At 53.1% G+C, this 27,900-nt stretch overlaps 2 protein-coding genes across 6 annotated transcripts; one reads left to right on the top strand and one right to left on the bottom strand.

Moving 5' to 3' along the window:
• The first annotated feature begins 714 nt into the window (after positions 1–714).
• ZNF652 (zinc finger protein 652) lies at positions 715–25,359 on the top strand. The gene is made up of 6 exons (XM_058857825.1): positions 715–1,077; positions 12,660–13,711; positions 18,498–18,645; positions 20,073–20,188; positions 22,055–22,199; positions 23,371–25,359. Exons 2-6 carry the CDS (start codon positions 12,851–12,853, stop codon positions 23,868–23,870), a joined length of 1,770 nt encoding a protein of 589 aa, XP_058713808.1. The 5' UTR covers positions 715–1,077; positions 12,660–12,850; the 3' UTR covers positions 23,871–25,359.
• On the bottom strand, positions 15,605–18,481 carry LOC131588835 (putative per-hexamer repeat protein 5). 5 transcript variants are annotated; one of them, XR_009279652.1, is made up of 3 exons: positions 17,534–18,481; positions 16,681–17,493; positions 15,605–16,583 (listed from the first exon to the last, which is right to left on the bottom strand). XR_009279652.1 is itself a non-coding variant. In XM_058857836.1 (2 exons), the coding sequence occupies exons 1-2, from the start codon at positions 18,392–18,394 to the stop codon at positions 17,329–17,331; spliced, it is 1,026 nt and encodes a 341-aa protein (XP_058713819.1). In that variant the 5' UTR covers positions 18,395–18,481; the 3' UTR covers positions 15,605–17,328. The 5 variants fall into 5 exon arrangements, 1 of the variants encoding a protein (XP_058713819.1); XR_009279654.1 differs by having other exon boundaries at positions 15,605–16,295; positions 16,521–17,493; XR_009279653.1 differs by having other exon boundaries at positions 15,605–16,359; positions 16,521–17,493.
• Positions 25,360–27,900: the final 2,541 nt, after the last annotated feature.

Genomic DNA, 27,900 nt, shown 5'->3' on the forward strand with positions numbered 1-27,900 from the left:
GTTACCGCAGCCCGGCCGCGGCCTGCCCGCCTCACCCGGCTGCGCTAATTACGGCGGGCTCGCTAATTACCCGCGCGGAGTTAATGGGCGGGCTGAGGGGAGCCCCCCGCTCCATCGCACCCTCTCACACGACACCCTCACCCCCGCCATCACCCGCCTGCGCTAATTAGGGCACGGTCGCTAATTACCGGAGGGGTAACGAGCCCCCTTCGTGCCCCCCGCGCATGCGCAGCCTCCCCCCCGCCTCACCTGCGCCGCGCGCGCCGCCGCCTCAGGTGCAGCAGCGGCGGGAAAGGGGCGGGCGCGCGGGAACGGCCCCCGGCGGCGCATGCGCACAGCGCCGCCTGCCCCCGGCCCGTGCGCGCCCCCGGCCCCTCCGCGCGCGCTCCCGCGCTCCCCTCCCTCTCGCCCTGCGCGCGTTACCCCCCCCCCCCGCGCGCTCCCGCACGCGCGCACTCGCCGTCCCCGCTCCTCTCGGCCTACGCGGCGCTTCCCTCCCGCCTCCACAGCACGGTCCGTTCCCCTCCCCGCCTCCGCGCGCGCTCCCGCACACGCGCACTTACAGCACCCCCCCCCACCTCCGCCTCCCCTTCCCTTCCACCGCGGCCTCGGCCCGCGCGCGCTCCCGCCGCACGGGCGCGCTCCCGCCGCGCACCGGTCCCAGGCACGGGGCGCGCCCCCGCCACCCCCCCGCTCCCTCCCTCCAGCTCCGAGCCCCGCGCGCGCGCGCGCCCCCGCGAGGACCGGCGGCGGCTGCGGCGGCGGCCACGTAGCGCTGCGGCGGCGGCGGCGGCGGCGGCGGCGGCCGAGGGGCAGCGGGAGCCGCGTCCGCCCGCGGCGGCAGCGCCTGGGCCTGAGCGCCGGCCCCCCCTCCCACCCCCGGGCCGAGGCAGCGGCGGCGGCGGCCGGCGGAGCGCGGGGGCCGAGCGGAGGGGCCGGAGGGAAGGCACGGAGGGAGGGAGGGAGGGCCCCGGCCGCCCTGCCCTCCGCCCTCCGCCGCCGCGCCCGCCCGCGCCCCCCTCCCCGCGCCGCCCGGCATGGACGGCGGCGGGGGCGGCCCCGAGGGCACCGGCCTGGGTGAGTGCGGGGCCGCCCGCGAGGCCGCCGAGCCCCTTCCCCCTTCCTTCCCCCGGGCCTGGCGGCGCAGCCGAGCGGCGCTAGGCCCGGCCCGGCGGTGGGCGGCGGGGGGAGCGGGGCACGGGCGCCTCACGGCCCGGGGGGGAGCGGCGGCACCGGGGAGCCGTGGGGAACGGGCAGGAGGAGGAGGCGGCGGGCAGGGACGGGACCGGGGGGCTCTGGCCGGGATCGAGGGGTTCCCCCGGGATCGGGGGACTCTGCCCGGGATCGAGTGGTTTTCCCGGGATCGGAGGTGTCCCCCGGGATCGGAGGTGTCCCCCCAGGTCCGGGGGCTCTGCCCGGGTCCGGTGGCTCTGCCCGGGGGCGGAGGTGTCCCCCGGGTCCGGTGGCTCTGCCCGGGATCGGGGATGTCCCCCCGGGATCGGAGGTGTCCCCCGGGTCCGGTGGCTCTGCCCGGGGTCGGGGGTCTCCCCCCGGGATCGGAGGTGTCCCCCGGGATCGGAGGTGTCCCCACGGGGTCGGGGGTCTCCCCCCGGGGTCGGAGGTGTCCCCCGGGATCGGGGATGTCCCCCCGGGCTCGGAGGTGTCCCCCGGGGTCGGAGGTGCCCCCCGGGCTCGGAGGTGCCCCCCGGGATCGGAGGTGTCCCCCGGGATCGGAGGTGTCCCCCGGGGTCGGAGGTGTTCCCCCGGCTCCGGTGGCTCCGTGTCCCCTCCCCGCGGGCCCGGGGCTGTGTCACCTGCCCGGGGGAGGTGAGGTGAGGTGAGGAGAGTTCCCGGAGCCGAGCCCAGGGAATCCAGCATTCCCGCACGCTTGGGGCTCGGCTCTGGAGCGTGTCCCGTGCCCGGTGCCGCTCGGTGTCCCGGGGAGGTGAGCAGAGGTGCCGCTACCGGGGGGGTTCCCTCATCCCCGCCCTTTTCCCCGCTCTCCCGGGCTCCGGGGATTTTTGGGGTGTCCCGGTGCGGGGCAGAGCAGGCTGGCACATCAATTACCGCAGATCCAGGCTGAAGCTGAATCCCTGGAGTTTGGGGAAGGAGGGAGAAGGCCCGGAGGAGGATGTGAGGGATGAGGATTCCATCCTCCCTCCTTGGCACGGGATGGAGGAGAAGAGCTTTGGGAAGCACCTGGGCTCTTCCCAGCTGGAACTTCTGCTCTGTTTCTCTCTGTGCTAAAACAAAAAACAAACAAACAAAAAAATTGGAATTTTTCCGGTGCTTTTGAAAGGATCGCGGAGTTGCCAAGTGGGATTTCAGGAGGGCTTTGTGTGTGTGTGATATCTGCTGAGTTCCCTCGTCTTTATCACATCTGATATTTCCCTCTGCCTCCACCTCTGCGCCAGGTGCATTTCACTCCATCCCCATCCCTGTCCCGGGCTGCCATTCCAGATGTGATCCCGGCACTTCTGACAGCTTTTTCCAGAGGCTTCGTGAAAGAAAAGTGCAAATTCATGAAGCTCTTTTATTTTTCCAGCTAAGCACTCGCGTTTCCTGCGCTGCCGGGGGGGTTTGGGGCTGGATTCTGATTTTTATTTTCCTCGGGGGGAAGCTCAGAGCTGCAGAAATTGGGATTTGGGTTTGGGATTATTTGTTCAAACACCTCTGGGATATTGGATATTGAGTATTTTTGGTAGATATTTTAATAATTTGAATATTTGGAATATTATCTGAGCAGAGGAGGCTTTGGTGTGGGAGGTTATTGTGAGTTTTGAAGGGTTTAATTGACTTTCTAATCCAGTAATGATTAACTGATGTTTCCAGGGGAATTCTTGCTGTGGGGAGGGGGCAAATAGAGGCTAAATCATCCAAAAATTGAAAATATTGTGTTGCCAGAACCACGGAATGTGGGGATTTCACCCCGAGAGCTGCGATTTCACCCCAAAAATCCCAAGTTTTATCCACCCAAAGGCTTTTCCTGGGGATGGGAGCAGGAGATTCCCTGTGGGAACGCCTCGGGAAGGATTCTGGAGTTGAGGAGGGATTTTTGCAGTAAACAGGAGGAGCAGGGCCGTGCCCAGAGCACACCTGAGATGGCACAGGTGGATCTCAGGCGCTTACAAAACTCCTCGCTGACCTATTTCTCTCTGCCGCTCTCGGGGACCTGCCAAAATCAAAAATAATTCCATTTATTATTTATTATTAATTAATTTTCTGGTTCCACCAAAAAAATAACGAGGCAGAGCTGAAAGGAAGCAGCAGGCAGCTGAGGAGAGGGAGATTTCTTTAATATTCTGTGCATAATTATAATATTAAAACATTTTATAGTATGTAATAAATGCTATATATATCTATATAATATAATTCCATTATATTTCTATTTATTAAATTTATTAATAGTATCATTTTATATAGTGCATGTTATATATTCATATATAATATATATTCATATATATAATATATATTCATTATATATAATATATATTCATATATAATATATATTCATATATAATATATATTCATATATAATATATATTCATATATATAATATATATGAATATATTATATATATTCATATATAATTTGATACAGATATAGAAATGTTACATGTTTTATAATGTATATATTTTATACATTATAAATAATGTATAATTTGTTATAGAATATTTAATATAGTAAAATTATTATATAATATATATTATATAATATATATTATATATATGTTTTATATATAATTCTATATATATTCTATAATTTATTATAGAATATTTAATATAATAATATTAATACTTAATATTTAATATTAAATATTTATAGGATATATAAGAATATTTTATTTCTCCTGGTTCAATTCCTCCAGCACACTCTCAGCCTGCTCTGCTCTCTCCCTGCAAGATCCAAAAGGGAGGTGAAGTCAATTTTTAAAGCTGATTTTACTTTCCAAACCATCATTAATTTACCTTTTGGTAAATCTCTGCTCTTTGCCATCCCAGAGTTTTATTTTGTGAATATTTGGGGGTTTCCCCTCACAATAATGAGGGAAAAAATGGATTTTTCTGCAGTGTTCATTTTATTCTCGTGAAGTTTCTCCCTTAAACAGACCCAGGTGAGATCCCCCTGCCCTGAGCTCCCTCAGGGGGGACGTGGCTGCATTTTCCCAGCGTTTCCCACCAAAAACGTGGATTTTTCCTCCTGGTTTGGAGCAAAATTGAGGGAACCTCTGGAGCCTGGGGGTGTTTTGGGTGGGATCTGTCCCGGCTTTGGTGCCTCAAGGAGAATTTGAATCAAAACCTCATTTTTTTTCATCACATTCCCGTAGAAATGAGGAAAATCCTGTCCCAGCTTGTGCCTTTTCACGGAGTTTTCCCAGGATTTGGGAGCAGCATTCCTGTTGTTCTCACTTCCCTAAAAACCCCCCAAATTCCCAAATTCCTTTGTTTTTCCAGGTGATTCTGGGATTTTGTGGGTTGCTCCTCCCTGCTGGGAAAGAGGGAGTGAATCCCTGGCGGTGTCAGGAGATTCCTGCCCTTCCCGACACCCTTCCCTCGGGAGGTTTCGCACTGGGACTTTTCCCAGCATTTCCCAGCAGCTTTTCCAGCACCTTCTGCTGGGCCTGCTCCCTTTAGAAATGGGATTTTTCCCTGCCTGGAAATGGGATTTTTCCCTTTAGAAATGGGATTTTTCCCTGCCTGGAAATGGGATTTTTCCCTTTAGAAATGGGATTTTTCCCTGCCTGGAAATGGGATTTTTCCCTTTAGAAATGGGATTTTTCCCTGCCTGGAAATGGGATTTTTCCCTTTAGAAATGGGATTTTTCCCTGCCTGGAAATGGGATTTTTCCCTGCCTGGAAATCCGATTTTTCCCTGCCTGGAAATGGGATTTTTCCCTCTGGAAATGGGATTTTTTCCCCACTGCAAATGGTTTTTTTTCCCCCTGGAAATGGGATTTTCCCCCCTGGAAATGTTTTTTTTTTCCCCACCAGAAATGGGATTTTCCCCCCCCTGGAAATGGGATTTTTCCCTGCCTGGAAATGGGATTTTTTCCCCCCTGGAAATGGGATTTTCCCCCCTGGAAATGGGTTTTTTTCCCCACCAGAAATGGGATTTTTTCCCCCCTGGAAATGGGATTTTTCCCTGCCTGGAAATGGGATTTTTCCCCCCTGGAAATTGGATTTTCCCCCCTGGAAATGTGGGTTTTAGGGAGGCGATGGGAAAGGCAGGGGAGCTGCTGGGATTGGGATCTGGATTAGGATTTGAGGGGAAAAAATGGGATAAAATCCAGGGAATCAGTGGGAAGAGGGTTTGAGCTTGAGATCTGTTGGGAATTGCGGGAGATCCGTTGGGAATTGCCAGAGATCCCTCGGGAATTGCAGGAGATCCCTTGGGAATTGCAGGAGATCCATTGGGAATTGCCAGAGATCCACTGGGAATTTCCAGAGATCCATTGGGAATTGCCAGAGATCCATTGGGAATTGCAGGAGATCCATTGGGAATTGCAGGAGATCCATTGGGAATTGCAGGAGATCCGTTGGGAATTTCCAGAGATCCATTGGGAATTGCGGGAGATCCCTTGGGAATGGCAGGAGATCCATTGGGAATTGCAGGAAATCCATCGGGAATGGTGGGAGATCTATTGAGAATTGCCAGAGATCCATTGGGAATTTCCGGAGATCCATTGGGAATTTCCAGAGATCCATTGGGAATTGCAGGAGATCCATTGGGAATTGCAGGAGATCCATTGGGAATTTCCAGAGATCCATTGGGAATTGCAGGAGATCCATTGGGAATTTCCAGAGATCCCTCGGGAATTGCAGGAGATCCCTTGGGAATGGCGGGAGATCCATTGGGAATTTCCAGAGATCCCTCGGGAATTGCGGGAGATCCATTGGGAATTTCCAGAGATCCCTCGGGAATTGCGGGAGATCCCTTGGGAATTTCCAGAGATCCCTCGGGAATTGCGTGGTGGCTCCAGGGCAGGGTTGGGAGCTTTGGCACCGCCCGGTGGAATTTGGGTCACACCGGGATGGAGCAGCCCAGGGATGGAGCAGCCCGGTGGCAACCTCGGGGCTGATCCAGGAAAATCCGGGAATTCAGCGCTGAAATCCCACCGGGAGCTGTGGACGGAGCCCTGCAGGTGGATCTTTGATGGGATTTTGGATGGAGATCCCAAAGATGTCGGGGTAGAGACACCAGGGAAAGCTCCCGGTGCTCTTTGCCCATCGGCACCGAGGGGAATTCGGGAATTCAGCAGTGAAAATCCCACTGGAAGATCCAAACCCAGAGTTTCCAGGGGTGTTTTTGTGGGATTTTGGAGGGAAATCCCAAAAAAAGTCCAGGTGAGGACAGGAAAGGAAAGCTCCCGGTGCTGTCATTCCATCAGCACAAGGGAAGTTTGGGAATTGAGCAGTGAAATTCCCACTGGAAGGTCCAAACCCAGATTTTCCAGGGGTGTTTTTGTGGGAATTCTGAGAGGCAGAGCCGGGTGAGGACGGGATGGGCTTTGGGGCTGTCTCAGAGCCTTTCCCAAACTTTTTGGGGATCCCAAAAGGCAGATTGGGTGGTGCAGTGAAAAGCAGGAGGGATTTTGGGCTCCCCAGGAGAACATTCCAGCCCTGGGATTCCCTTTGGAGGCCGGAGTTGATTTTTGATGATTTTTTTGCTGATAAATTTCAGGTTTTTCTGCCACTTTCCGCTCTCAGCAAAGCTCCAAAATGTCGAGTGGGGTTTTTTGGGATGAGCTGGAAGCCTGGAAATGAATCCCAAGGGTTTAAAAATGGTGTTAAAGCCTGAGTGAGAGACTCTGGAGCTTGTGTGTGACATTCCAATGGAATTATTGCAACCTTTTATTACTATGGAATATAAATTGTGCCGGGGCAGGGATGTGCAATGTGAAAAAATCCTGAATTCTTCTTTTAAAAACCCCAAATTTGCTCGTTTTCCCCATTCTCCTCATTGCAAAAAATCTCATTTAAGAGGCTGGGCATAAAAATTCCGTAATTTTTGCCAAATTCGTGCTGAAATTGAGATTTTTTTCCTGCCGGGAAATGTCCAGGTGGGAATTCCAAGGTGGATTTGGGGCAGGATATTCACACTTCATTTACACCTCTGCATATCCAAGGACACCGAGACACCTCCGGGGCCTCTTTGGGGGGAAAAATGCTAATTTTGGGCAAGAGATCTTGATGACAGATTTCCTTTTTGAGGCTTTCACCGGGCCTGGAGCTCGGGGTCGGTGATGCTTAATGGGAAGTGCCAGGATTGAAATAAAATCTGAATAAAATCTTTTCATTTTCTTCAAGCTACATCAGCAGAGAGGTGTGAAAATAAGAGATTTTAAAGGAAAAAAGGAATTTTGGCACCTATTTGGACAATTTTACAAATCTAAGGGGTAAAAAGACCTTGTAGTGTGGTCATAAATAGCTTTTTTTTTGTCTAAAAATGGTGAAATATTGATTCAGAAGTGATAAATGGGAAATGCAAACCAGGGAAGCACCTGGGGGTGTTTTAATCTTATTTTCAGTTCTTTTTTTTTTTCAAAAAAATATGCAGGAATAGGTTGGAATACCTGGAATTTCCTAATTGCAAAATTTTTAATTTTTAAATACTTCAGGCAGTGGGAAGGGCCTGGAGTTGTGATTTGAGGGTAAAGAACTAAAAGTTATTTTAAAGCTTTTTTTTTTCTACTTCGAGAAAAACATTGAGTTTGTGGCTGTTCAATCTGAAACTCCTTTAGATTCAACAAAAAAAACCTCATTTATTGCAAAATCCGAGGCATTTTAATGCTGAATTCCCAAATGGAAACCTCTGGAATGTATTTTTCATGGAGATAATGCTTGAAAAAAATCCAGGAATCTCTGGTCGGAAAGGGCTTTGTGTCTCCCAAAAATCCAGATGCAGCCAGATCATTCCTCCCAAAAAATGGGAAAAGCCTGAGGTTTCTTCCTCGTGGTTTTTCTGTTCCAGTGGCAGCATTCTGTAGATTTTTATTTTTTTTTCCCTGGGATTTGGGAATGTGATTTTTCCAGGAGCCTGTGGAACACTTGGAGGGAAATTCCCAGCTCCCAGGACAAGGGAGAGAGAGGGAGGAAAAAAAAAAAAAAAAAAAAAATTCAAAGTGCTGCCTGCTGAGTCAGCAAAATCCCCATGCCGGGGTTATTTTGGGAATTCCAAATCCAGCTGGAAAAGCAGCGGGATGAGGTGGGAGCTCTGGAATTGCAGAACTCACAGGATTTATCCCCCCCCCCATTCCCTCTCCTGCACCTAATCCTGGATTATTCCAGGAAAAAGGCTCAGGTGAGGTGGGAGCTCTGCCCAGCCCTGGAATTCCAGAATTCCAGGATTTATTCCCTCTTTCTCCAGGGTTTTGTGTCCCTGCCCAGGCTCTCTGCAACTGAAGGAAAAGCTTTTCCCAGGGAATTCGGGGCTGGCAGTGACAGGAGAGTTCTGATTTCCCAGTTTTCCGCAGGAATTGGGAATGCTGCTCCCAAATCCCCTCCTGTTGGGTGCAAAAAATTGGGATTTCTCTTCCCTGATTCCCTTTCAGGATTATTTTCCTGAGGATTTTTGAGGCTCAGGTGGGTCCCCCCAGGTTTGGGAATGGGAATAAGGTCGTTAGCAGCACTCAGCTCTTTATTTTGCTTTTCATTTGCATTTATTTTGCATTTATTTTGCATTTCCATGGGCTCAGGCAGCTCCAGCACTTCCCATGGAAATGCAAAATTCGGGATGTGCCAGAGTGAGGCTCTGGGAGATAAAACCTCCCCTCTTAAAAACAGATTTTCAGGGATTTTTTTGCACCTAAAGCAGCTGAAATGCACAAGAAGGAAGGGATCAGGGGCTGAGGGGAATAATTGAAATAATTCCCTTCAGATATGTTTTCCCACTCTTTGGAAAAGGCTGGGCCTTTCCAGGTGCTTCCAACTGGGAGAGTTTATTGAGGCTTTTTTATTGCAAATAAAATTTGTTGCAGATTTATTGAGCTGTTACGGAATTGTGGAATATCCTGATAAGGGGACCCTCAGGGTTTGAATCCAATTCCTGCACGGGACACCCCAAAAATGTCATTTTTAGCCCTTACTTTGTGTTTTCCCGGTGCAATCTGTGGTTTTTCACTGCTCGTTAATTCTTCAGAATTCACATGACCTGGGGATTTCAGAGTTTCAATGGGAAAACATCCTCAAATCCTCAATTTTCCCCTCACACCCTCAGCTTTTCCTCAAATCCTCAGTTTTTCCTCAAATCCTCAATTTTTCCCTCACACCCTCAGCTTTTCCTCAAGTCCTCAGCTTCCAAAATTCTCAATTTTCCCTCTCATCCTCAATCAGATTTTCCCCATTTTTTCCTCACATCCTCAGCTTTTCCTGAAATCCTCAGTTTTTCTCACATCCTCAGTCAGTTTTCCCTTTAATTTTCCCTCACACCCTCAGTTTTTCCTCACTTTTTCCTCAGTTTTTTTCTCAGTTTTTCCTCAATTTTTCCCTCACACCCTCAATTTTTCCCTCACACCCTTGATTTTTCCTCAATTTTTCCCTCACACCCTTGCTTTTTCCTCAGTTTTTCCCTCACTCCTTCAGTTTTTTCTCAATTTTTTCTCAGTTTTTCCTCAATTTTTCCTCAGTTTTTCCTCAATTTTCCCCTCACACCCTCAGTTTTTCCTCAATTTTTTCTCAGTTTTTCCTCAATTTTTCCTCAGTTTTTCCTCAATTTTCCCCTCACACCCTCAGTTTTTCCTCAGCTTTTCCTCACACCCCCGTTTTTCCACAAATCCCTTTTCCCTCACATCCTCACCTTCTCCTAAAATCCTGCTTTTCCTCAGCTTTTTCCCACTTTTCCCTCAGTTTTCCCTCAGTTTTTCATCAGTTTTTCCTCAGTTTTTCATCAGCTTTTCCTTCGGGCCGAGCCCAACCCAGGCCGGGCCTGAGGCCTTGCCCAGCCGAGCTCAAATCTCTCTATTTTTAGCGCCGATAACACCAAAAAATGCGGTTTTTCTTCGGTTTTTCTTCAGAATCTCGGTGTGAAGTTGCTCCCACACACTCACCAGCTTCCTCCACCCACTCTTTTGTCTGCAAATTGTGCTTTTATTTCTTCAGAGTTGAAGCTTTTCATGTCGGAGACCTCGCAAACCTTTGATTGCTCGGTTTGGTTGTGCAGATATTTCCCCAGGTTTGGGGCTTGATAAGCATCAAAAATCGCTTTGAAACTTTTGTTTCCTTTTTACATCTTAATCAACGCCTTCATCTCTGACCCGGGATTTGTTCTGTGGAAAAAATCAGCCTTGATTAAATTAAATTCACCTTTAAAACAACAAAAAAACGCTTTGGTGTTTTGGGATTAAAAACACCCAAACGCTGCTTTGGGATTAGAAATTTAAAAGCAGGGCGGGGAAAGTGTTTTAAGAGCTTTTTTTGGGCAGTATTTCACAGCTGTTGTTTGGACTAAATGGCCGAGGAGGGTTTTGTTTTTTATTTAAATAATGTTTTGGAAAGTTGTGGGTCCCTGGAGGGAGGCACTGAAAGGTTTGGAGCAAACAGAGCTTTGATAATTCAGAATAAACCCCACTGTGGCATTGGTTTGAGGTGGTACCTGTTGATAAAAAAGGATTTTTTTACATATAATAAATATCCTTTCAGTGAGCCGAGGTGAAATATTGGCAGGAATTTTTTTCTGTTTGATAAATGGGGGAAAAGGTGAAATTTCCTTTTCCTGCCCAAATTTTTTGTGCTTTCCTGGCTCTGCAGTGGAATTCTGGATTTCCTCCTGCAGCCTCCTAGAGATGTTTAATATGATGAGGAAATAAATCAGGTATTTTCTACCTGGAACAGGGAATTTTCTGAACTCCTGAATAATTCATCCCACTCCAAGGAAAAGCTACAATGGGATCCATCCTTCCCAAGGCTTCCTGGGCATAGATTGGGAATTCCAGCTGGACAAAACCGGTTCATTTTATATTTGGAATAATTTGAGAAGTGCTCAGGAAGCTGTTTTAATGAAGTTTGTAATCAAACTGGTTTTTTTTTTCCATTCTTTCCCTGGTGTGGCACTTCACAAAGATTCTCTTTATTATTAATAATTAATATTAATTATTCAGGCTCCGTTTGGTTCACCTCCTGTTCAGTTAAAATTCCCTCCAAAGTGGGGGAAAATTCTGGTGGGACAAAAATGATAATACAGGAATCTCTGGAAGAGAGGAGGATTGGGTGGGATATTGGGAAGGAATTCCCTGGGAAGTTGGGGAATTCTATCCCTGGAAGAGTCCCAGGCCAGGCAGGGATCAGGGAAGGTGTCCCTGGATGGGATTTGATGGGAATTGATGGGAATTGATGGGATTTGATGGGAATTGATGGGATTTGATGGGAATTGATGGGATTTGATGGGAATTGATGGAATTTGATGGGAATTGATGGGAATTGATGGGAATTGATGGGATTTGATGTCCCTCCCATCCCATTCTGGGGTGTCTCCGTCCTTGATTCTCCTTCCCTCTGATCCCGGGTTTAACTCCAGGTTTAGCTCTGGAATTCCCAGAGTGCTCCTGATGGGATCAGCCCATCCCAAACTGGAATTGTCCCTCTGGAAACGAGAGGAATGTGTGGGATTGATTGCTCTGTGTCCATGAGGGACCGCGTGGCACTTCCCGCAGGAGGAAGCTGCAGCGTCCAGGGCAAATTCCAGCTTGGAAAACCTCGTGGGAAGCGTGGATGGGCAAAGCGATGCCGTGTGTGGGGATTTGGGAGCTGGGGGAAGAATTCCTCAAATCCCTCCGAGTCCAGGGTCTCTGGGGTGTTCTGATCCCAGTGGGGATCTCCTGATCCCAGTGGTGATCTGCTGACCCCGGTGATGATTTCCTGACCCCCTGGATGATCCCCTGACCCCAGTGGTGATCCCCTGACCCCCTGAATGATCCCCTGATCCCAGTGATGATCCCCTGACCCCATGAATGATCCCCTGACCCCCTGGATGATCCCCTGACCCCATGGATGATCCCCTGACCCCAGTGATGATCCCCTGACCCCAGTGATGATCTCCTGACCCCCTGGATGATCCCCTGACCCCAGTGATGATCCCCTGACCCCATGAATGATCTCCTGACCCCAGTGATGATCCCCTGACCCCATGAATGATCCCCTGACCCCAGTGATGATCCCCTGACCCCATGAATGATCCCCTGACCCCATGAATGATCCCCTGACCCCAGTGATGATCCCCTGACCCCCTGAATGATCCCCTGACCCCCTGAATGATCCCCTGACCCCATGAATGATCTCCTGACCCCATGAATGATCTCCTGACCCCCTGAATGATCCCCTGACCCCAGTGATGATCCCCTGACCCCAATGATGATCCCCTGACCCCAGTGATGATCCCCTGACCCCATGAATGATCCCCTGACCCCAATGATGATCCCCTGACCCCATGAATGATCCCCTGACCCCATGGATGATCTCCTGACCCCATGAATGATCCCCTGACCCCCTGAATGATCCCCTGACCCCAGTGATGATCTCCTGACCCCATGAATGATCTCCTGACCCCATGAATGATCCCCTGACCCCCTGAATGATCCCCTGACCCCAGTGATGATCCCCTGACCCCAATGATGATCTCCTGACCCCATGAATGATCTCCTGACCGCTCTCCCGTTGTCTCTTGCAGATAAAATGCTCGAGGGCTCCGCTTCCTGCCGAAGATCCCTCCCCGCCCTGCCCCTGCCGTGATCCCGACCCCGCTCCAGCCCCTCCAGGACCCCCGAGGCCGCCGGGCTCCGATGGAAGAGGCGCCGGGCCGGAGCAGCCGCCCCGAGCCGCAGCCCCGCGGGCCGGAGGGCGCCCCATGAGCCCCCCCAGATGAGCCAGGCAGCCAAGGGCGAGCCCCCCGGGGCCGGCATGGCGCAGGAGGGGCCGCCCGCCTTCTACCCCGGCCAGGAGCTGGACCTGTCCACCAAGGTGTACAAGAGGGAGTCAGGGAGCCCCTTCTCGGTGCTGGTGGACAGCAAAGTGAGCAAAGGCCACCTCCACGAGAGGGAGGAGCAGCCGTTTTTCAGGGAGAGCAGAGCGGTAGGAGAGGTCCGGGCTGTGAAAGAAGACAGGGAAAACTCTGACGACTCTGAGGAGGAGGAAGAGGAGGAAGATGAAGTGACTTACAAAAGGGAGCAGATTATAGTGGAGGTAAACCTTAACAACCAAACCTTAAATGTGTCCAAAGGGGAGAAGGGTGTCCCCTCCCAGTCCAAAGAGACTGCTGTCCTTAAGAGCAGCAGTGAGGAAGAGGAGGGTGACAGTGGGGAAGAGGCCACGGAAGACAGTAACGATTACGAGGAGAACGAGAGGCAGAAGAAAAAGGAGAAAAGAGTGGAGAAGGTTAGTGTTGGCCAGAGGAGAAGCAGGAGAGCCGCCTCCGCCGCGGCCGCCGCCGCCTCGCCGGCGCCCCGAGCCACGCGGGGCCGCAGGAAGAGCGCGGAGCCCCCCAAGAGGAAGAAGAAAGCTGCAAAGGAGCCCAAGGCACCTGTGCAGAAAGCCAAGTGCGAGGAGAAGGAGACTCTGACCTGTGAGAAGTGCCCCAGGGTGTTTAACACACGCTGGTACCTGGAGAAGCACATGAACGTCACCCACAGGCGGATGCAGATCTGCGACAAATGTGGGAAGAAATTTGTGCTAGAGAGTGAGCTGTCCCTGCACCAGCAAACTGACTGTGAAAAAAACATCCAGGTAGGTGTGCTCGCCTGCTGGCCAGGTCCCCACGCCTGGATCCGGCTGCTGGACGCTTCACAGGGGGAAAAAATCTCTTCTTGCGCGGCCCCGGGTGCTGAGCCGGGCCCGGGCTCTGCCTTATCCCACATTTTGGGGTGTCCCAAAAGGAGGGAATGGCAGGGAGAAGAGTGCTCAGCTGCTGTCAGCTGGTACTCCAGGAGTAAGCTGTGAGTTGGGAACACGCAGCTCCTTTGGCAGGGTCGGAGCCTGGAGTAGCCGGTCCCAAAAATGTGAAGTTTTGTGGTAAATCCTCCTCCTCTTCCTCCTCCTCATCCTCATCCTCGTGCCGAGCGCCTGCAGCTCCCACTGAATTCCCAATTCCTGGGGTTTTGGGGGCCAGCTGAGCCTCCAGGGGAAGCAGAATCCCAGGGATTCCCTGGAATGGGAGATCTGTGAGATTGGAATGGGATTTAAACCCTTCTGAGACCACGAGGCAAAGGGAATTCCCAGAGTTTGGGAAGGGCTCGGAATTCCACACCTGCACCTCGAGCCTGCCCAGAAACCCCAGCAGATCTCCACACCAAAATCTCATTTTTTAACTCCCTGGGAGCTTTTAACTAACTGGGAATTTCTGGGAAGCGCTCCCGAGTTTCTGATCCCTCGGGATCGGGCACTGCTGCTCTCTCCAGCACCCCAAAATCTGCTTTTTTAGCCTCATTCCCACCCACCTCCTCCCAAAATCCTCCCGGTTGGAATTTTGGGCAGCTGGAATTCGTAGGGCGAGGAGGGGATTTTTTTTTGTGTGTGTGAGAGTTTGAGCACAATAATTGAATATTTTTCATTGTTTGTTTGCTTTCAATGCTGAGCTGGGTTGATCCTCAGCTCCCACTGTGTGGGAGATGGGGAATATTTCTTGCAATTTCTCTTTTCCCAGCTCTGTGTAACTCTGGGTTGGGTTTTTTTGGGTTGTTTTATTTTTTTTTTTCCCTTGTGTTTCAGCTCAAGGAAGGATTTATTAATATAAGTTTAATTTTTGCGGCTTTTGAAAGAAATATTTTAAAAGTTCAGTGCAGCGGGGAAGATTTAAATGGGAATTTAAGAGATGCCCCAGCCTGCAGGGGGTTCATTCACAGCATAAAATTCAAAGGGATTAAAGCAGGAATTAAAATGAAAATTTAAGCAGGAATTCCTGAATATTTTGAACACATAAAACGGAGAAATATCCCTGTATCCATCCACATGTGTCCAACGGTGATGGGAAAAGGAGAAATTATGGAAATTATGGTTTAAATCCAGAGGAATTCCAGAAACTTCCCGGGGCCAGCAGCACTGAGAGTCACCTTCAAATCCTCAACATCCAGGAATAAATCCAGCAATCCTCGTTCTGTCCTGACCTTTGGGATGTGATTTCCAGCGCAGTTGATTTGTTTTTATTCCCATTACCAACAGGATCGAGGGGAAAAACTGAAATTTTCCTTAATTTGGGGTTAAATGTGCCAAGGGAGAGCTTTATCCCGGAATAAAAACGGTTTGATGTTGGATGGAAACGAAAAGCGGGGCTGGCTCCTCCCGGTTTTTCATCCCAGGGATGGAATGGATCTGTTTTTCCAGGTGATTTCTGCTTTTCCATCTGCCCCAGGCAGCTCCTGCAGGGAATTTCTGTCGTTGCCTGGAGCTGGGTGCTTTAATCCTGAAATTCCCTGGTAGCCCTGACCCCTGCCGGGCTCGTCCCGCTGTAAATCCGAGGATTTGGGATCATTCCCTGGCGTTTCTCTACTCCCTAGGAGGTTTTTTCCCCCTCCCAAGAGGGGAATTCCAGCAGGATTCCCCCTCGGTGCCTGCAGCAGAATTCCCAGACCTGCAGAGATTCAGAGAAGGAGCAGAGTTGATTAATTTGTTAATTAATCCTGATGGGGAAGGGCTGGGAATCCATGGGCTGGGACGTGGAGATATCCCAAAAAACCCCAAACATCCCAAAAACATCCCCAGAAGTTCCTCCCTGTGCCCTCCGAGGTGAAGATGGTTTGGTTTCCTCACACTCCAGGATTTCCAGCCGGAATTTCCACCCTGGACACGGATTTCTTGATGGAATTCCAGGAAGAGCTGCCTGAAATCCTCGGGGGGCAGATTTCCCGGGCATCCCACAGGAGTTTTGGGGAGGAATTGTCACATTCCAGTGTCACTTTGGAGCTCCAGTGGTGCCTTTGATGAATGAAGAGAGCGCAGCAGGAGGAGCCGAGGCCCGGAGCTGATCCCGGAGCTGATCCCGGAGCTGATCCCGGAGCTGATCCCGGAGTGTCCAGCGGGATGGGAAGTGTTTTCCATGGTGATCCAGAAGGATGGGAGCTGCTTTCCATGGTGATCCAGCAGGATCAGAGCTGTTTTCCATGGAGATCCAGTGGGATCAGAGCTGCTTTCCTTGGAGATCCAGTGGGATCAGAGCTGCTTTCCTTGGAGATCCAGTGGGATCAGAGCTGCTTTCCATGGAGATCCAGTGGGATCAGAGCTGCTTTCTGTGGAGATCCAGCAGGATGGGAACTGATTTTCTTGGAGATCCAGCGGGATCAGAGCTGCTTTCCATGGAGATCCAGTGGGATGGGAGCTGCTTTCCATGGGGATCCAGCGGGATCAGAGCTGCTTTCCATGGAGATCCAGAAGGATCAGAGCTGCTTTCCTTGGAGATCCAGTGGGATCAGAGCTGCTTGCCATGGAGATCCAGTGGGATCAGAGCTGCTTTCCATGGGGATCCAGAAGGATCAGAGCTGCTTTCCTTGGAGATCCAGCAGGATCAGAGCTGCTTTCCATGGGGATCCAGAAGGATGGGAACTGATTTTCTTGGAGATCCAGTGGGATCAGAGCTGCTTTCCATGGAGATCCAGTGGGATCAGAGCTGCTTTCCTTGGAGATCCAGCAGGATCGGAGCTGCTTTCCATGGAGATCCAGTGGGATCAGAGCTTCTTTCCATGGAGATCCAGAAGGATGGGAACTGATTTTCTTGGAGATCCAGTGGGATCAGAGCTTCTTTCCATGGGGATCCAGCAGGATCAGAGCTGCTTTCCATGGGGATCCAGTGGGATCAGAGCTGCTTTCCATGGGGATCCAGCAGGATCAGAGCTGCTTTCCATGGGGATCCAGCAGGATCAGAGCTGCTTTCCATGGGGATCCAGCGGGATGGGAGATCCTGGCCTGGCCACACCTGGATTTGGGGGGGCAGGAAGGGCTGGATGGGGTTTTGGGAATTTAACGGTGTCGGCCTCCTCCAGCTGCGTTGGGTTTTTCCCTCCCCAGGAGTTTGGCTTTTCCCTCTCCAAGGGTTTGGATTTTCCCACTCCAGAGTTTGGATTCTTTCTACTCCAAGGGTTTGGATCCTTCTCACTGAAAATGTTTGGATTTTCCCATTCCAAGGGTCTGGATCCTTCTCTCTCCAAGGTTTTGGATTTTTCCCACTCCAACAGTTTGGATCCTTCCCTCTCCAAGAGTTTGGATTTCCCCACTCCAGGGTTTGGGTTCTTCTCACTGGAAATGTTTGGATTTTCACTTTCCAGGGGTTTGGATTTTCCCTTTCCAGGGGTTTGGATTTTCCCTCTCCAGGGCTTTGGGCTCTCCAGCAGCTCAGGGCTGTGGATTTTCCCTGCTCAGCTCCCTCCGGTGCTCTGGGCTGTGAGGATCGGGAGGCACCGGAGCACTGGCACAAATCCCAAATCTGGGTGCAAATCCCCAAATCCGGGGTGCCAGTCCCCAAATCTGGGTGCAAATCCAGACCTGAGTGCAATCCCAAACCTGGGTGCCAATTCCCAAACCTGGGTGCCAATTCCCAAAGCTGGGTGCCAATTCCCAAACCTGGGTGCCAATTCCCAAATCCCCACACCCAGGTGCCAATCCTGCACCCCCATTTCTGGTGCCCTGGTGCCCCGGTCCCGGGTCCAATCCTGGTTCCAATCCCCCAGCCTCAATTCCCCAGCCCCATTCCCAGTTCCAATCCCGATTCCAATTCCCCCAGCCCCATTCCCAGTTCAAACTCCCCAGCCCCAATCCCAGTTCCAATCCCCCAGCCCCATTCCCAGCCCCAGTCCCAAGCCCCATTCCCGGTTCCAATCCCGGTTCCAATCCCTCAGCCCCATTCCCAGCCCCAATCCCTGAGCCCCATTCCTGGTTCCAGTCCCCGTTCTTGGTTCCAATCCCCATTCCCAGTTCCAATCCTGGTTCCAGTGCCCCAGCCCCATTCCCAGTTCCAATCCCCATTCCCAGTTCCAATCCCCATTCCCAGTTCCAATCCCCATTCCCAGTTCCAATCCCCATTCCCTGTTCCAATCCCCATTCCCTGTTCCAATCCCCATTCCCGGTTCCAATCCCCATTCCCAGTTCCAATCCCAATCCCCATTCCCGGTTCCAATCCCCATTCCCTGTTCCAATCCCAATCCCCATTCCCAGTTCCAATCCCAATCCCCATTCCCGGTTCCAATCCCCATTCCCTGTTCCAATCCCAATCCCCATTCCCTGTTCCAATCCCCATTCCCGGTTCCAATCCCAGTCCCCATTCCCGGTTCCAATCCTGGTTCCAGTCCCCCAGCCCCATTCCCAGTTCCAATCCCAATCCCCATTCCCGGTTCCAATCCCAATCCCCATTCCCAGTTCCAATCCCCATTCCCGGTTCCAATCCCCATTCCCGGTTCCATTCCCGGTTCCAATCCCAGTCCCCATTCCCGGTTCCAATCCCGGTTCCAGTCCCCCAGCCCCATTCCCAGTTCCAATCCCACCCCCGTCCCCCCGTCCCCGCTGACGCGGCCCCTCCGTGTCCCCCCAGTGCGTGTCCTGTAACAAATCCTTCAAGAAGCTCTGGTCGCTCCACGAGCACATCAAGATCGTGCACGGCTACGCCGAGAAGAAATTCTCCTGCGAGATCTGCGAGAAGAAGTTCTACACCATGGCCCACGTGCGCAAACACATGGTCGGTGAGTCCCGGGAAGGGCTGGGAAACGCGGGAATGCCAGGAAAAATGGGAACACCGGGAAACACGGGAATGCCAGGAAACACGGGAATGCCAGGAAAAATGGGAACGCCAGGAAACACGGGAATGCCAGGAAACATGGGAACACCGGGAAACGCGGGAATGCCAGGAAACACGGGAACGGCGGGAAACACGGGAATGCCAGGAAAAATGGGAACACCGGGAAACGCGGGAATGCCCAGGAAACGCGGGAATGCCAGGAAAAATGGGAACGGCGGGAAGCACAGGAACGGATGGGAAACGCGGAAATGCCAGGAAACGCGGGAATGGCCGGGAAACACGGGAACAGCCAGGAAACACGGGAATGCCGGGAAACATGGGAACACCGGGAAACACGGGAATGGCTGGGAAACACGGGAATGGCCGGGAAACACGGGAATGCCAGGAAACACGGGAATGCCAGGAAACACGGGAATGCCAGGAAAAATGGGAACGGCCAGGAAACACGGGAATGGCCGGGAAACACGGGAATGCCAGGAAACACGGGAATGCCAGGAAAAACCAGCCTGGGAGAGCTGGGAATGTCCAGCTGGAGAAGGGAAGGGTCCAGGGAGAGCCCTGAGCCTCTTGCAGGGCCTGGAGGGGCTCCAGGAGAGCTGGAGAGGGACTGGGACGAGGGACAGAGGGACAGGACTATTATTATTATTATTATTATTACTATTACTATTATAACTATTATTACTATTACTATCATTGCGATTATTACTATTAATGATTGAATATATTTATTTATAATTAATATAATTAATATAATTAATAATAATGTATAGATATAATATTATCATAATGCTGATAATGCTAATAATGCTAATAATGCTAGTAATAATAATAATAATAATATTCAGCCTCATTCCCCCAGCTGGGATTGGGAAAGGCGTCTCCCGAGGTGATTCCCAGTTTTCCAGCGGGTCCAGCCCCGTTCCCCCAGCCAGAATTGGGGAATGCTGAGTTCTCCCGGTGTTTTTCCCGGTTTTCCGGCCCAGCCGGGATTTGGGAATGCCGCGTTCTCCCGGTGTTTTTCCCGCTGTTTCCCGGGGGGTCCAGCCCTGTTTCCCAGCCGGGATTTGGGAATGCCGCGTTCTCCGGGTGTTTTTCCCGGTTTTCTGGCCCAGTTGGGATTTGGGAATGCCGCGTTCTCCCGGTGTTTTTCCCGCTGTTTCCCGGGGGGTCCAGCCCTGTTTCCCAGCCGGGATTTGGGAATGCCGCGTTCTCCCGGTGTTTTCCTGGTTTTCCGGCCCAGCTGGGATTTGGGAATGCCGCGTTCTCCCGGTGTTTTTCCCGGTTTTCTGGCCCAGCCGGGATTTGGGAATGCCGCGTTCTCCCGGTGTTTTTCCCGCTGTTTCCCGGCGCTGACGCCGCTCTGTGTCGCAGCGCACACCAAGGACATGCCCTTCACCTGCGAGACCTGCGGCAAGTCCTTCAAGCGCAGCATGTCCCTCAAGGTGCACTCCCTGCAGCACTCCGGGGAAAAGCCCTTCCGCTGCGAGGTGAGACCGGGAATGCCGGGAATTCCATCCGGGAATGCCGGGAATTCTGCCCGGGAAATCCGGGGAATGGGGGCGGCTCCATCAGGGACCGGGAATTCTCTGTGCGGGGGAATCGGCCAGCGGGGATCCCAGCAGAGATCCCTCTGCAGGGATTGAGGGATTGAATCTGGAGGGATCCAGGGGGTAAATCCAGGGGGTAAATCCAGAGGGTAAATCCAGGGGGTAAATCCATGGGATAAATCCATGGGAATGCTCCTGGGGGCTGGGAATGGCCCTGGGTGGGGTGGGAATGGGGGCTGGCTCCATCAGAGTTTGGGAATTCCGATCACCCAGCGGTGATCCCAGCACAGAAGGATCCTCAGGGATCTCTGGAGGGATGGAGGGGGTAAATCCAGGGGGTAAATAAATCCATGGGATAAATCCATGGGAATGCTCCTGGGGGGTGGGAATGGCCCTGGGTGGGGTGGGAATGGGGGCTGGTTCCATCAGAGTTTGGGAATTCCGATCACTCAGCGGTGATCCCAGCACAGGGGGATCCTCAGGGATCTCTGGAGGGATTGAAGGGTTAAATCCAGGGGGTAAATCCATGGGATAAATCCATGGGAACACTCCCAAGAAGTGGGAATGGGATTGGACAGGAATTCAGGGCAGTTTATCAAAGTTTGGGAATTCTCCCTGGAGGAGCCGTGGAGCGGCGATCCCAGCACGGATGGATTTGCTCGGTTGTGTTTCTCCCGCTGAAAATGGGATTTAAATCCCGGTTTTCCCTCCACACCAAAGTCTGATCCAAACCCCGTTGGTTTTCCCTGCTCCCATATTCATTTTCCCTGGAAATTGGAGCTGGGAGAAGTGAAATTACAGGGAAAACACCCAAATTACTGCTGGGTTTTGAGGGGAATTCTCTTATCCTCCAAAAAACTCCCAAAATCTGAGCCAGCGCCGCAGGTCTGAGTTCAGTTTGGTGGGAATTGCGACATTCCCAGGTAAATTCCCGGGAATCGGGGCCGGGATTCCCCGTCCCCCTTGGGAAGGGGCTGGAACAGCCTCCAGCAGGGAAGCTCCCCCTGCCCGGTGGGGAAATTCTGGGAATGCCCAGGGAATTGGGGGCTGGGAGAGGTGAAGGGTGGTGGTGCAGGCTTGGGAATGGGAATTCCAAGGGAAGGAATTTCCGGGAAGGGCCGTTCCGGGGGGAGGCAGAGTCCTCTAGTGGAGAGAGACGCTCTTTGCTGGGAATAACCCCACCCCTTTCCCAGCTTTTCCTCATTCCCAGCTTCCCAAATCCCCAAAATTCCCCTTTTTCCCCCCAGAATTCCTTTTTTTTTTTCTGTGAAAATCCATTTTTTCCCCTGAAATTCCATTTTTTTCCCCAAATTCCCATTTTCCCCCCAAAACCCCTATTTTTTCCCCAAAATTCCCTTTATTTTACCCCCAAAATTCCTGTTTCTTCCCCTCAGAATTCCCAGTTTTTCCCCTCAAAATTTCCATTTTTCCCCAAAAAATTTCTGTGTTTTTCCCCAAAATACCCATTTTTCCCAAAAAATTTCCTATTTCTTCCCTCCAAAATTCACATTTTTTTCCCCCAAATCCCCATTTTTTCCCCCAACTCCTATTTTTTCCCCCAAATTCCCATTTTTTCCCATGAAATTCCCATTTTTCCCCCCAAATTCCCGTTTCTCCCCAAAATTCCCATTTCCCTCCTCCAAAATTCCCATTTTTTCCCCTGAAATTTCCCGGTTTTCCCCTGAAATTTCCCGTTTTTCCCCTGAAATTCCCGTTTTTTCCCCCCAAACTCCCATTTCCCCCCCCAAACTCCCGTTTCCCCCCCGCCATTCCCGTTTTTCCCCGGAATTCCGGCGTTTCCCGCAGAACTGCGACGAGCGGTTCCAGTACAAGTACCAGCTGCGCTCGCACATGAGCATCCACATCGGGCACAAGCAGTTCATGTGCCAGTGGTGCGGGAAGGACTTCAACATGAAGCAGTACTTCGACGAGCACATGAAAACTCACACCGGTGAGGAATTCCCCAGGGATTCCCTGGGAATTCCCCATGGGATTGCCCCGGCCTCCCATCCCTCCCTTTCTGCTGGGAAAATCGGGATGGATTCCCCCCGGGGTGGGAGGTGGGAATTGGTTCCTGTTTGGGTCGGGAGGAGCCCCTGGGTGGAGATGTCTGGTCCCAAATCCTGGGAAGAGCAGGAGAATCCCAAGGGGAGCCAGGAGAATCCCAGGGGGAGCCAGGAGAATCCCGGGGGGAGCCAGGAGAATCCCGGGGGGAGCCAGGAGAATCCCGAGGGGAGCCAGGAGAATCCAGAGGGGAGCCAGGAGAATCCCAAGGGGAGCCGGGAGAATCCAGAGGGGAGCCAGGATTCCGTAAGGACCCGCTGATCCTCAAAGGCAGTGGTGTTTTCCAGGGATCAGGGGTATTTTCCAGCTGTTCCCCATGGATCTGGGGGTTTCCCAGGATCCCCCACGGATCAGGAATTTCCTGGGATCCCCCGTGTCTCTGAGGGATTTCCCAGGGATCCCCCCTGTCCCTGAGGGATTTCCCGGGATTCCCAGTGTCTCTGCGGGATTTCCCGGGATTCCCGGTGTCCCTGAGGGATTCCCGGTGTCCCTGAGGGATTCCCGGTGTCCCTGAGGGATTTCCCGGGATTCCCACTGTCCCTGAGGGATTCCCGGTGTCTCTGCGGGATTTCCCGGGATCCCCGGTGTCCCTGAGGGATTTCCCAGGATCCCCGGTGTCCCTGAGGGATTTCCCGGGATTCCCGGTGTCTCTGAGGGATTCCCGGTGTCTCTGCGGGATTTCCCGGGATTCCCGGTGTCTCTGAGGGATTCCCGGTGTCTCTGCGGGATTTCCCGGGATTCCCGGTGTCCCTGAGGGATTCCCAGTGTCCCTGAGGGATTTCCCGGGATTCCCAGTGTCTCTGCGGGATTCCTGGTGTCTCTGCGGGATTTCCCGGGATTCCCGCTGTCCCTGAGGGATTTCCCGCTGTCCCTGAGGGATTCCCGGTGTCTGTGAGGGATTTACTGGGGATCCCAGGTGTCTCTGCGGGATTTCCCGGGATTCCCGCTGTCCCTGAGGGATTTCCCGGGATTCCCGGTGTCCCTGAGGGATTCCCGGTGTCCCTGAGGGATTTCCCGGGATTCCCGGTGTCCCTGAGGATCTCCCGGTGCGTTCCCAGGGGAGAAGCCGTTCATCTGCGAGATCTGCGGGAAGAGCTTCACCAGCCGGCCCAACATGAAGCGTCACCGCCGGACGCACACGGGGGAGAAGCCGTACCCGTGCGACGTCTGCGGCCAGCGCTTCCGCTTCTCCAACATGCTCAAGGCGCACAAGGAGAAATGTTTCCGTGTCACCAGCCCCGGCGGCAGCCCCGGCCCCGCCGCGCTGCCCCCCGGGCCCTGCCCGGCCCCCGCCGCCGCCGCCGCCGCCGCCGCCGCGCTGGGGCTGGGCCCTGCGGCGCCGCCGCGCCCGCTGCCGCACCCATACGGAGCCCTGGCGCTGGCGCACGCGCAGCACCCGCAGCACCCGCAGCACCCGCAGCACCTGCCCGTGCCCCCCGTGCCGCACCTGCCGCCGCCCCCCGCCCTCTTCAAGAGCGAGCCCCTCAACCACCGTGGCCACGGCGGCGACGGCTTCCTGCGGCACCTGGACAAGGGCGGCGCCGCGCAGCCACACTGAGACAGCCGCGGCAGCCGGGACGGGAACCGGGATGGGAAACGGGACGGGAAACGGGATGGGAGCGGTGCCGGGAGCTGTGCCAGGAGCTGTGCCGGGATCTCAACCGGGAGCTGTGCCGGGAGCTGTGCTGGGAGCTGTGCCGGGAGCTGTGCCAGGATCTGCTCTGGGATCTGCTCCAGGATCTGCACCGGGATCTGTGCCAGGATCTGCTCCAGGATCTGCTCCGGGATCTGCTCCTGGATCTGTGCAAGGATCTGTGCTGGAATCTGTGCCAGGATCTCTGCCGGAATCTGTGCTGGGATCTCTGCCGGGATCTCTGCCGGGAGCTGCTCTGGGGTCTGTGCCGGGATCTGCTCCCGGATCCAGGATGGGATCCAGCCCCTGAACCGTGGCGAGCGCTCCCTGCGGCGCCTGGACGAGGCACGGCCACGCCGAGACGCTCTGGGATCTGGGAGCCGGGATCCAGCTTTGGGATCTCGGCTCCGGGATGGGATCTGGGATGGGATCGAGTCCCAGCCACGGCTTCCTGCGGCGCCGGGATCCGGGATCTGAGTTTGGGATCTCTGTGCTGCCGCCCCACACGGTGCTTGGGATCGGGGATTGGGATCTGGGCTGGGATCGAGGCCCCCCGGGCACGGCCCCGCTGCCGCGCTCCGGGACGGGATCCAGCTCTGGGATCTGGGCTTGGGATCCAGGATCTGCCCTCCCGCTCCCCCACAGCGCACCTGGGATCTGGGATCCAGCTTTGGGATCCAGGATCCAGTGTTGGGACCTGAGATCTGGCTTTGGGATCCGGGATCCAGTGTTGGGATCCGGGATCTGGCTTTAGGATCCGATCTGGGTCTGGGATCCGGGATCCAGCTTTGGGATCTGCTCTGGGATCCTGGATCCTGGATCTAGCTTTGGGATCCGGGACCCAGCTTTGGGATCCACTCTGGGTCTGTGTTCCGGGATCCAGCTTTGGGATCCACTCTGGGATCCGGGACCCAGCTTTGGGATCCGGGATCCAGCTTTGGGATCCGCTCTGGATCCGGGATCCTCCTCCCCCGTCCCACCCCGCTCTGGGCCGAGCTCTGTCCCCCCTCCCCAGGACTGGGATCCCCCCTCCCCAATCCGCGTTTTCCCGGTGATTTTTTCGGATCCCGGTGGATCCCGGTGGATCCCGTGCCGGGGGCGGGTGGATCCCGGCGGGATTTTCTAATTTCCTATCAGCTGACGAGGTTTGCTTGGCTTTTATATCCCGGCCCCTCCTCAAAGAGGAGCGGGCGCGGGGCCCTTTGTACTAACGGGAAAGGCTGTGAGTTCGTTAATACAGAGCGTTAATGAGCACTGCGTGCGTCCTGCTTCCTTCCAGAACCTTCCACAACCTTCCACAACCTTCCACAACCTTCCAGAACCCGGAGTTGCCCCTCCCCTCCAAAAAAAAAACCAAACAAAAAATGAGGAAAAAAGCAAAAAAAAAAAAGAAAAAAAAGGAAAAAAAAAATTATTATTAATAATAATAATAATAATAATAATAATTCCCCCCACCTCTCCCTCCCCCCCCGCCGTGGTTTTTGTGTAGCTCTCCTAACACACGTCTTTATTTTACTACAGAAATTATTTTAGAGGGTTTTTTGTATAGATCCTATTTAGTAGAGTCTGTTTCTAAAACGACAACAACAAAAAACAAACAAACAAACAAAAAAAAATTGATAATTGATAATAATTAATAAGAATTAATAATAATAATTGTATTTCCATAAGCGGTGTAATTTTTTTCAGTGTAGCTGCAGCTCTGTTGTACAATAGAGAACTTTTTATAATCAGCCCAAATGTGATTCCTCAAAGATGCTTTTCCCAAATTCCCCCATCCCACGACTCCAAGGTGCTTCGGAGAAGAGAGGAAAAAAAAAAAAACCCGAAGTTTCTGGAAAATTCCCCCCGGATCCGGTGGCAATTCCTGGGTTTAATTTATTTTTTAGGGTTTTTTTTTGGATATTTTTGTCATTTTATTTCCCTTTTCCCGCTTCCTCTCCAGCTCTCGGGGTCAGATATTCCCGCTGGATGCGGGAAGGGGAGGATGGGAATTCCCTTGGGATGGCTTTGGGAGGGAGATTCTGCCCGGGAAATTCGGGAAATTCGGGAAGGGGGAGTGCGGGAAAATCGGGATCTGCCAGCGGGGGAAGGGCGGTGTCCCGAGCCCGGCCGGGTTTGGAGCGGGATTCCCTGGATTTTCCATGGGATTGGGGGAATTCGGGATGAACCCAGCGCTGCCCTCCGGATTCAGGGAATTCCCGGAATTCCTGAGAGGAGAGAGCAGCGGGATCAGGGAATTCCCGGAATTCCTGGGAGAGGAGAGAGCAGCGGGATCAGGGAATTCCCGGAATTCCTGAGAGAGGAGAGAGCAGCGGGATCAGGGAATTCCCGGAATTCCTGGGAGAGGAGAGAGCAGCGGGATCAGGGAATTCCCGGAATTCCTGAGAGAGGAGAATGAAGCGGGATCAGGGAATTCCCGGAATTCCTGGGAGAGGAGAGAGCAGCGGGATCAGGGAATTCCCGGAATTCCTGGGAGAGGAGAGGAGAGAGCAGCGGGATCAGGGAATTCCCGGAATTCCTGGGAGAGGAAAGAGCAGCGGGATCAGGGAATTCCCAGAATTCCTGCCCGGTTTTTGGGACAGGGAGATTTTTGGGATGAAGCTGTTCCCCAGCCCGGGATGTTCCCGGATGGTTTTTAGGGACAGAGTCGGGGATTTGGGGCAATTCCAGGTCCAGGCTGGAGCTGTTCCCGTGGGAATTGCCCCATTCCAGGCTGGGATTCCCTGGGGCTCCCTCGGGACCCCTGGGAAAATCCCGTTTTCCTGGGAATTCCTCCTCTTTGTGCCGCTTTTCCCTCTCCGATCCCACCGAACTCCCCCGGGGGGGATCCCGGCCTGCTCGAGGCTTTTGGGATTCGTTTTTAGCCGGAAAAGGCGGAATTCTCCCCCAGGACAAAGCTGGCTTGGGAAAACCTCTGGAATTTGCTCCTCCCAAGGTTTTCCCAATCCCGGAGTTGGGTTTTCCATAACATTGGAAACTCCGGGACCGTTCTGGGTCCAAACCCCTCATTTTTGGCTGAACTGAGGCCCCTCAGAAATGACGTTTTTAAACCATTTTCTCCAGAATATTTAAACCCCCCCCCCGTTCCCTCCTGGCAGGAAAAATTCCAATCCTGAATTCCCAACCGCTGCAATTCCCTGGAATTCTCTGCCTTCCACCCCTGCAATTCCCTGCTCAGGCCTGGGATAATCTGATTTTTAAACGCTGGGAAAGCCCCAAATGGACGAGCAATAATTTCTATTCCAGGTTCTTTTCCCCCTTCTCAATAAATCCTCCGGCATTCCAGGCTGCTCTCCCGAGAATTCCAGAATCCGGGACGGTTTTTTTTTTTTCCTGTTCTTCAGCTCCGCTCTGTATCGGATCATTCTGAGAATTTATGAACTTCCTTTCTGTGGAAGAAGATTAAAAATTCCAACCCCTCTTTCCCGGTCTGGCCGTGATTGAGGTGCTGGGAGGGCGGGGTGGGATCCTTCCCAAGGGATTTATTCCAGGAAAAAAAAAGGTGGGAAGGTGGGGTTTAAAATGCAGGAAAGGCAAGAATTTGAAAAAATCCGGGCGGATCCAGGGGTTGGGAAAGGCTCCCGTGGTTATTCCGGAGCTGCCGGGAGCGTCCCGGGGCTCTCCGCAGTGGAAAATCACCGGGAGCGTCCCTGCCAAATTCCCGGGATGGGATCGGGGTGGAGCCGGGATGGGATCGGGGTGGAGCCGGGATGGGATCGGGACGGGTCTGGGATGGGATCGGGATGGGATCGGGATGGATCCGGGATGGGATCGGGATGGGACCGGGATGGGATCGGGATGGGATCGGGAAGGGATCGGGATGAGCCCGGGATGGGTTCAGGATGGGTTCGGGACGGGTTCGGGATGGATCCGGGATGGGATCGGGATGGGTCCGGGAAGGGATCGGGACGGGTTCGGGATGAGCCCGGGACGGGTTCGGGATGAGCCCGGG

This window comes from Poecile atricapillus, chromosome 27, assembly GCF_030490865.1.
Source record: "Poecile atricapillus isolate bPoeAtr1 chromosome 27, bPoeAtr1.hap1, whole genome shotgun sequence".
In the NCBI taxonomy this organism is placed as follows: Eukaryota; Metazoa; Chordata; class Aves; order Passeriformes; family Paridae; genus Poecile; species Poecile atricapillus.

What these genes read in the sequence shown, in the direction of transcription:
- ZNF652 (XM_058857825.1), top strand. Translation starts at nt 12,851, where the DNA reads ATGAGCCAGGCAGCCAAGGGCGAGCCCCCCGGGGCCGGCATGGCGCAG. An exon ending in ACTGTGAAAAAAACATCCAG is followed by an intron (nt 13,712 to 18,497) that starts GTAGGTGTGCTC and finishes GTGTCCCCCCAG; the next exon opens with TGCGTGTCCTGTAACAAATC. An exon ending in AAAAGCCCTTCCGCTGCGAG is followed by an intron (nt 20,189 to 22,054) that starts GTGAGACCGGGA and finishes CGTTTCCCGCAG; the next exon opens with AACTGCGACGAGCGGTTCCA.
- LOC131588835 (XM_058857836.1), bottom strand. Translation starts at nt 18,394, where the DNA reads ATGGGGACTGGGATTGGAACCGGGAATGGAACCGGGAATGGGGATTGG. An exon ending in ATTTGGGAATTGGCACCCAG is followed by an intron (nt 17,494 to 17,533) that starts GTTTGGGAATTG and finishes ATTGGCACCCAG; the next exon opens with GTTTGGGAATTGGCACCCAG.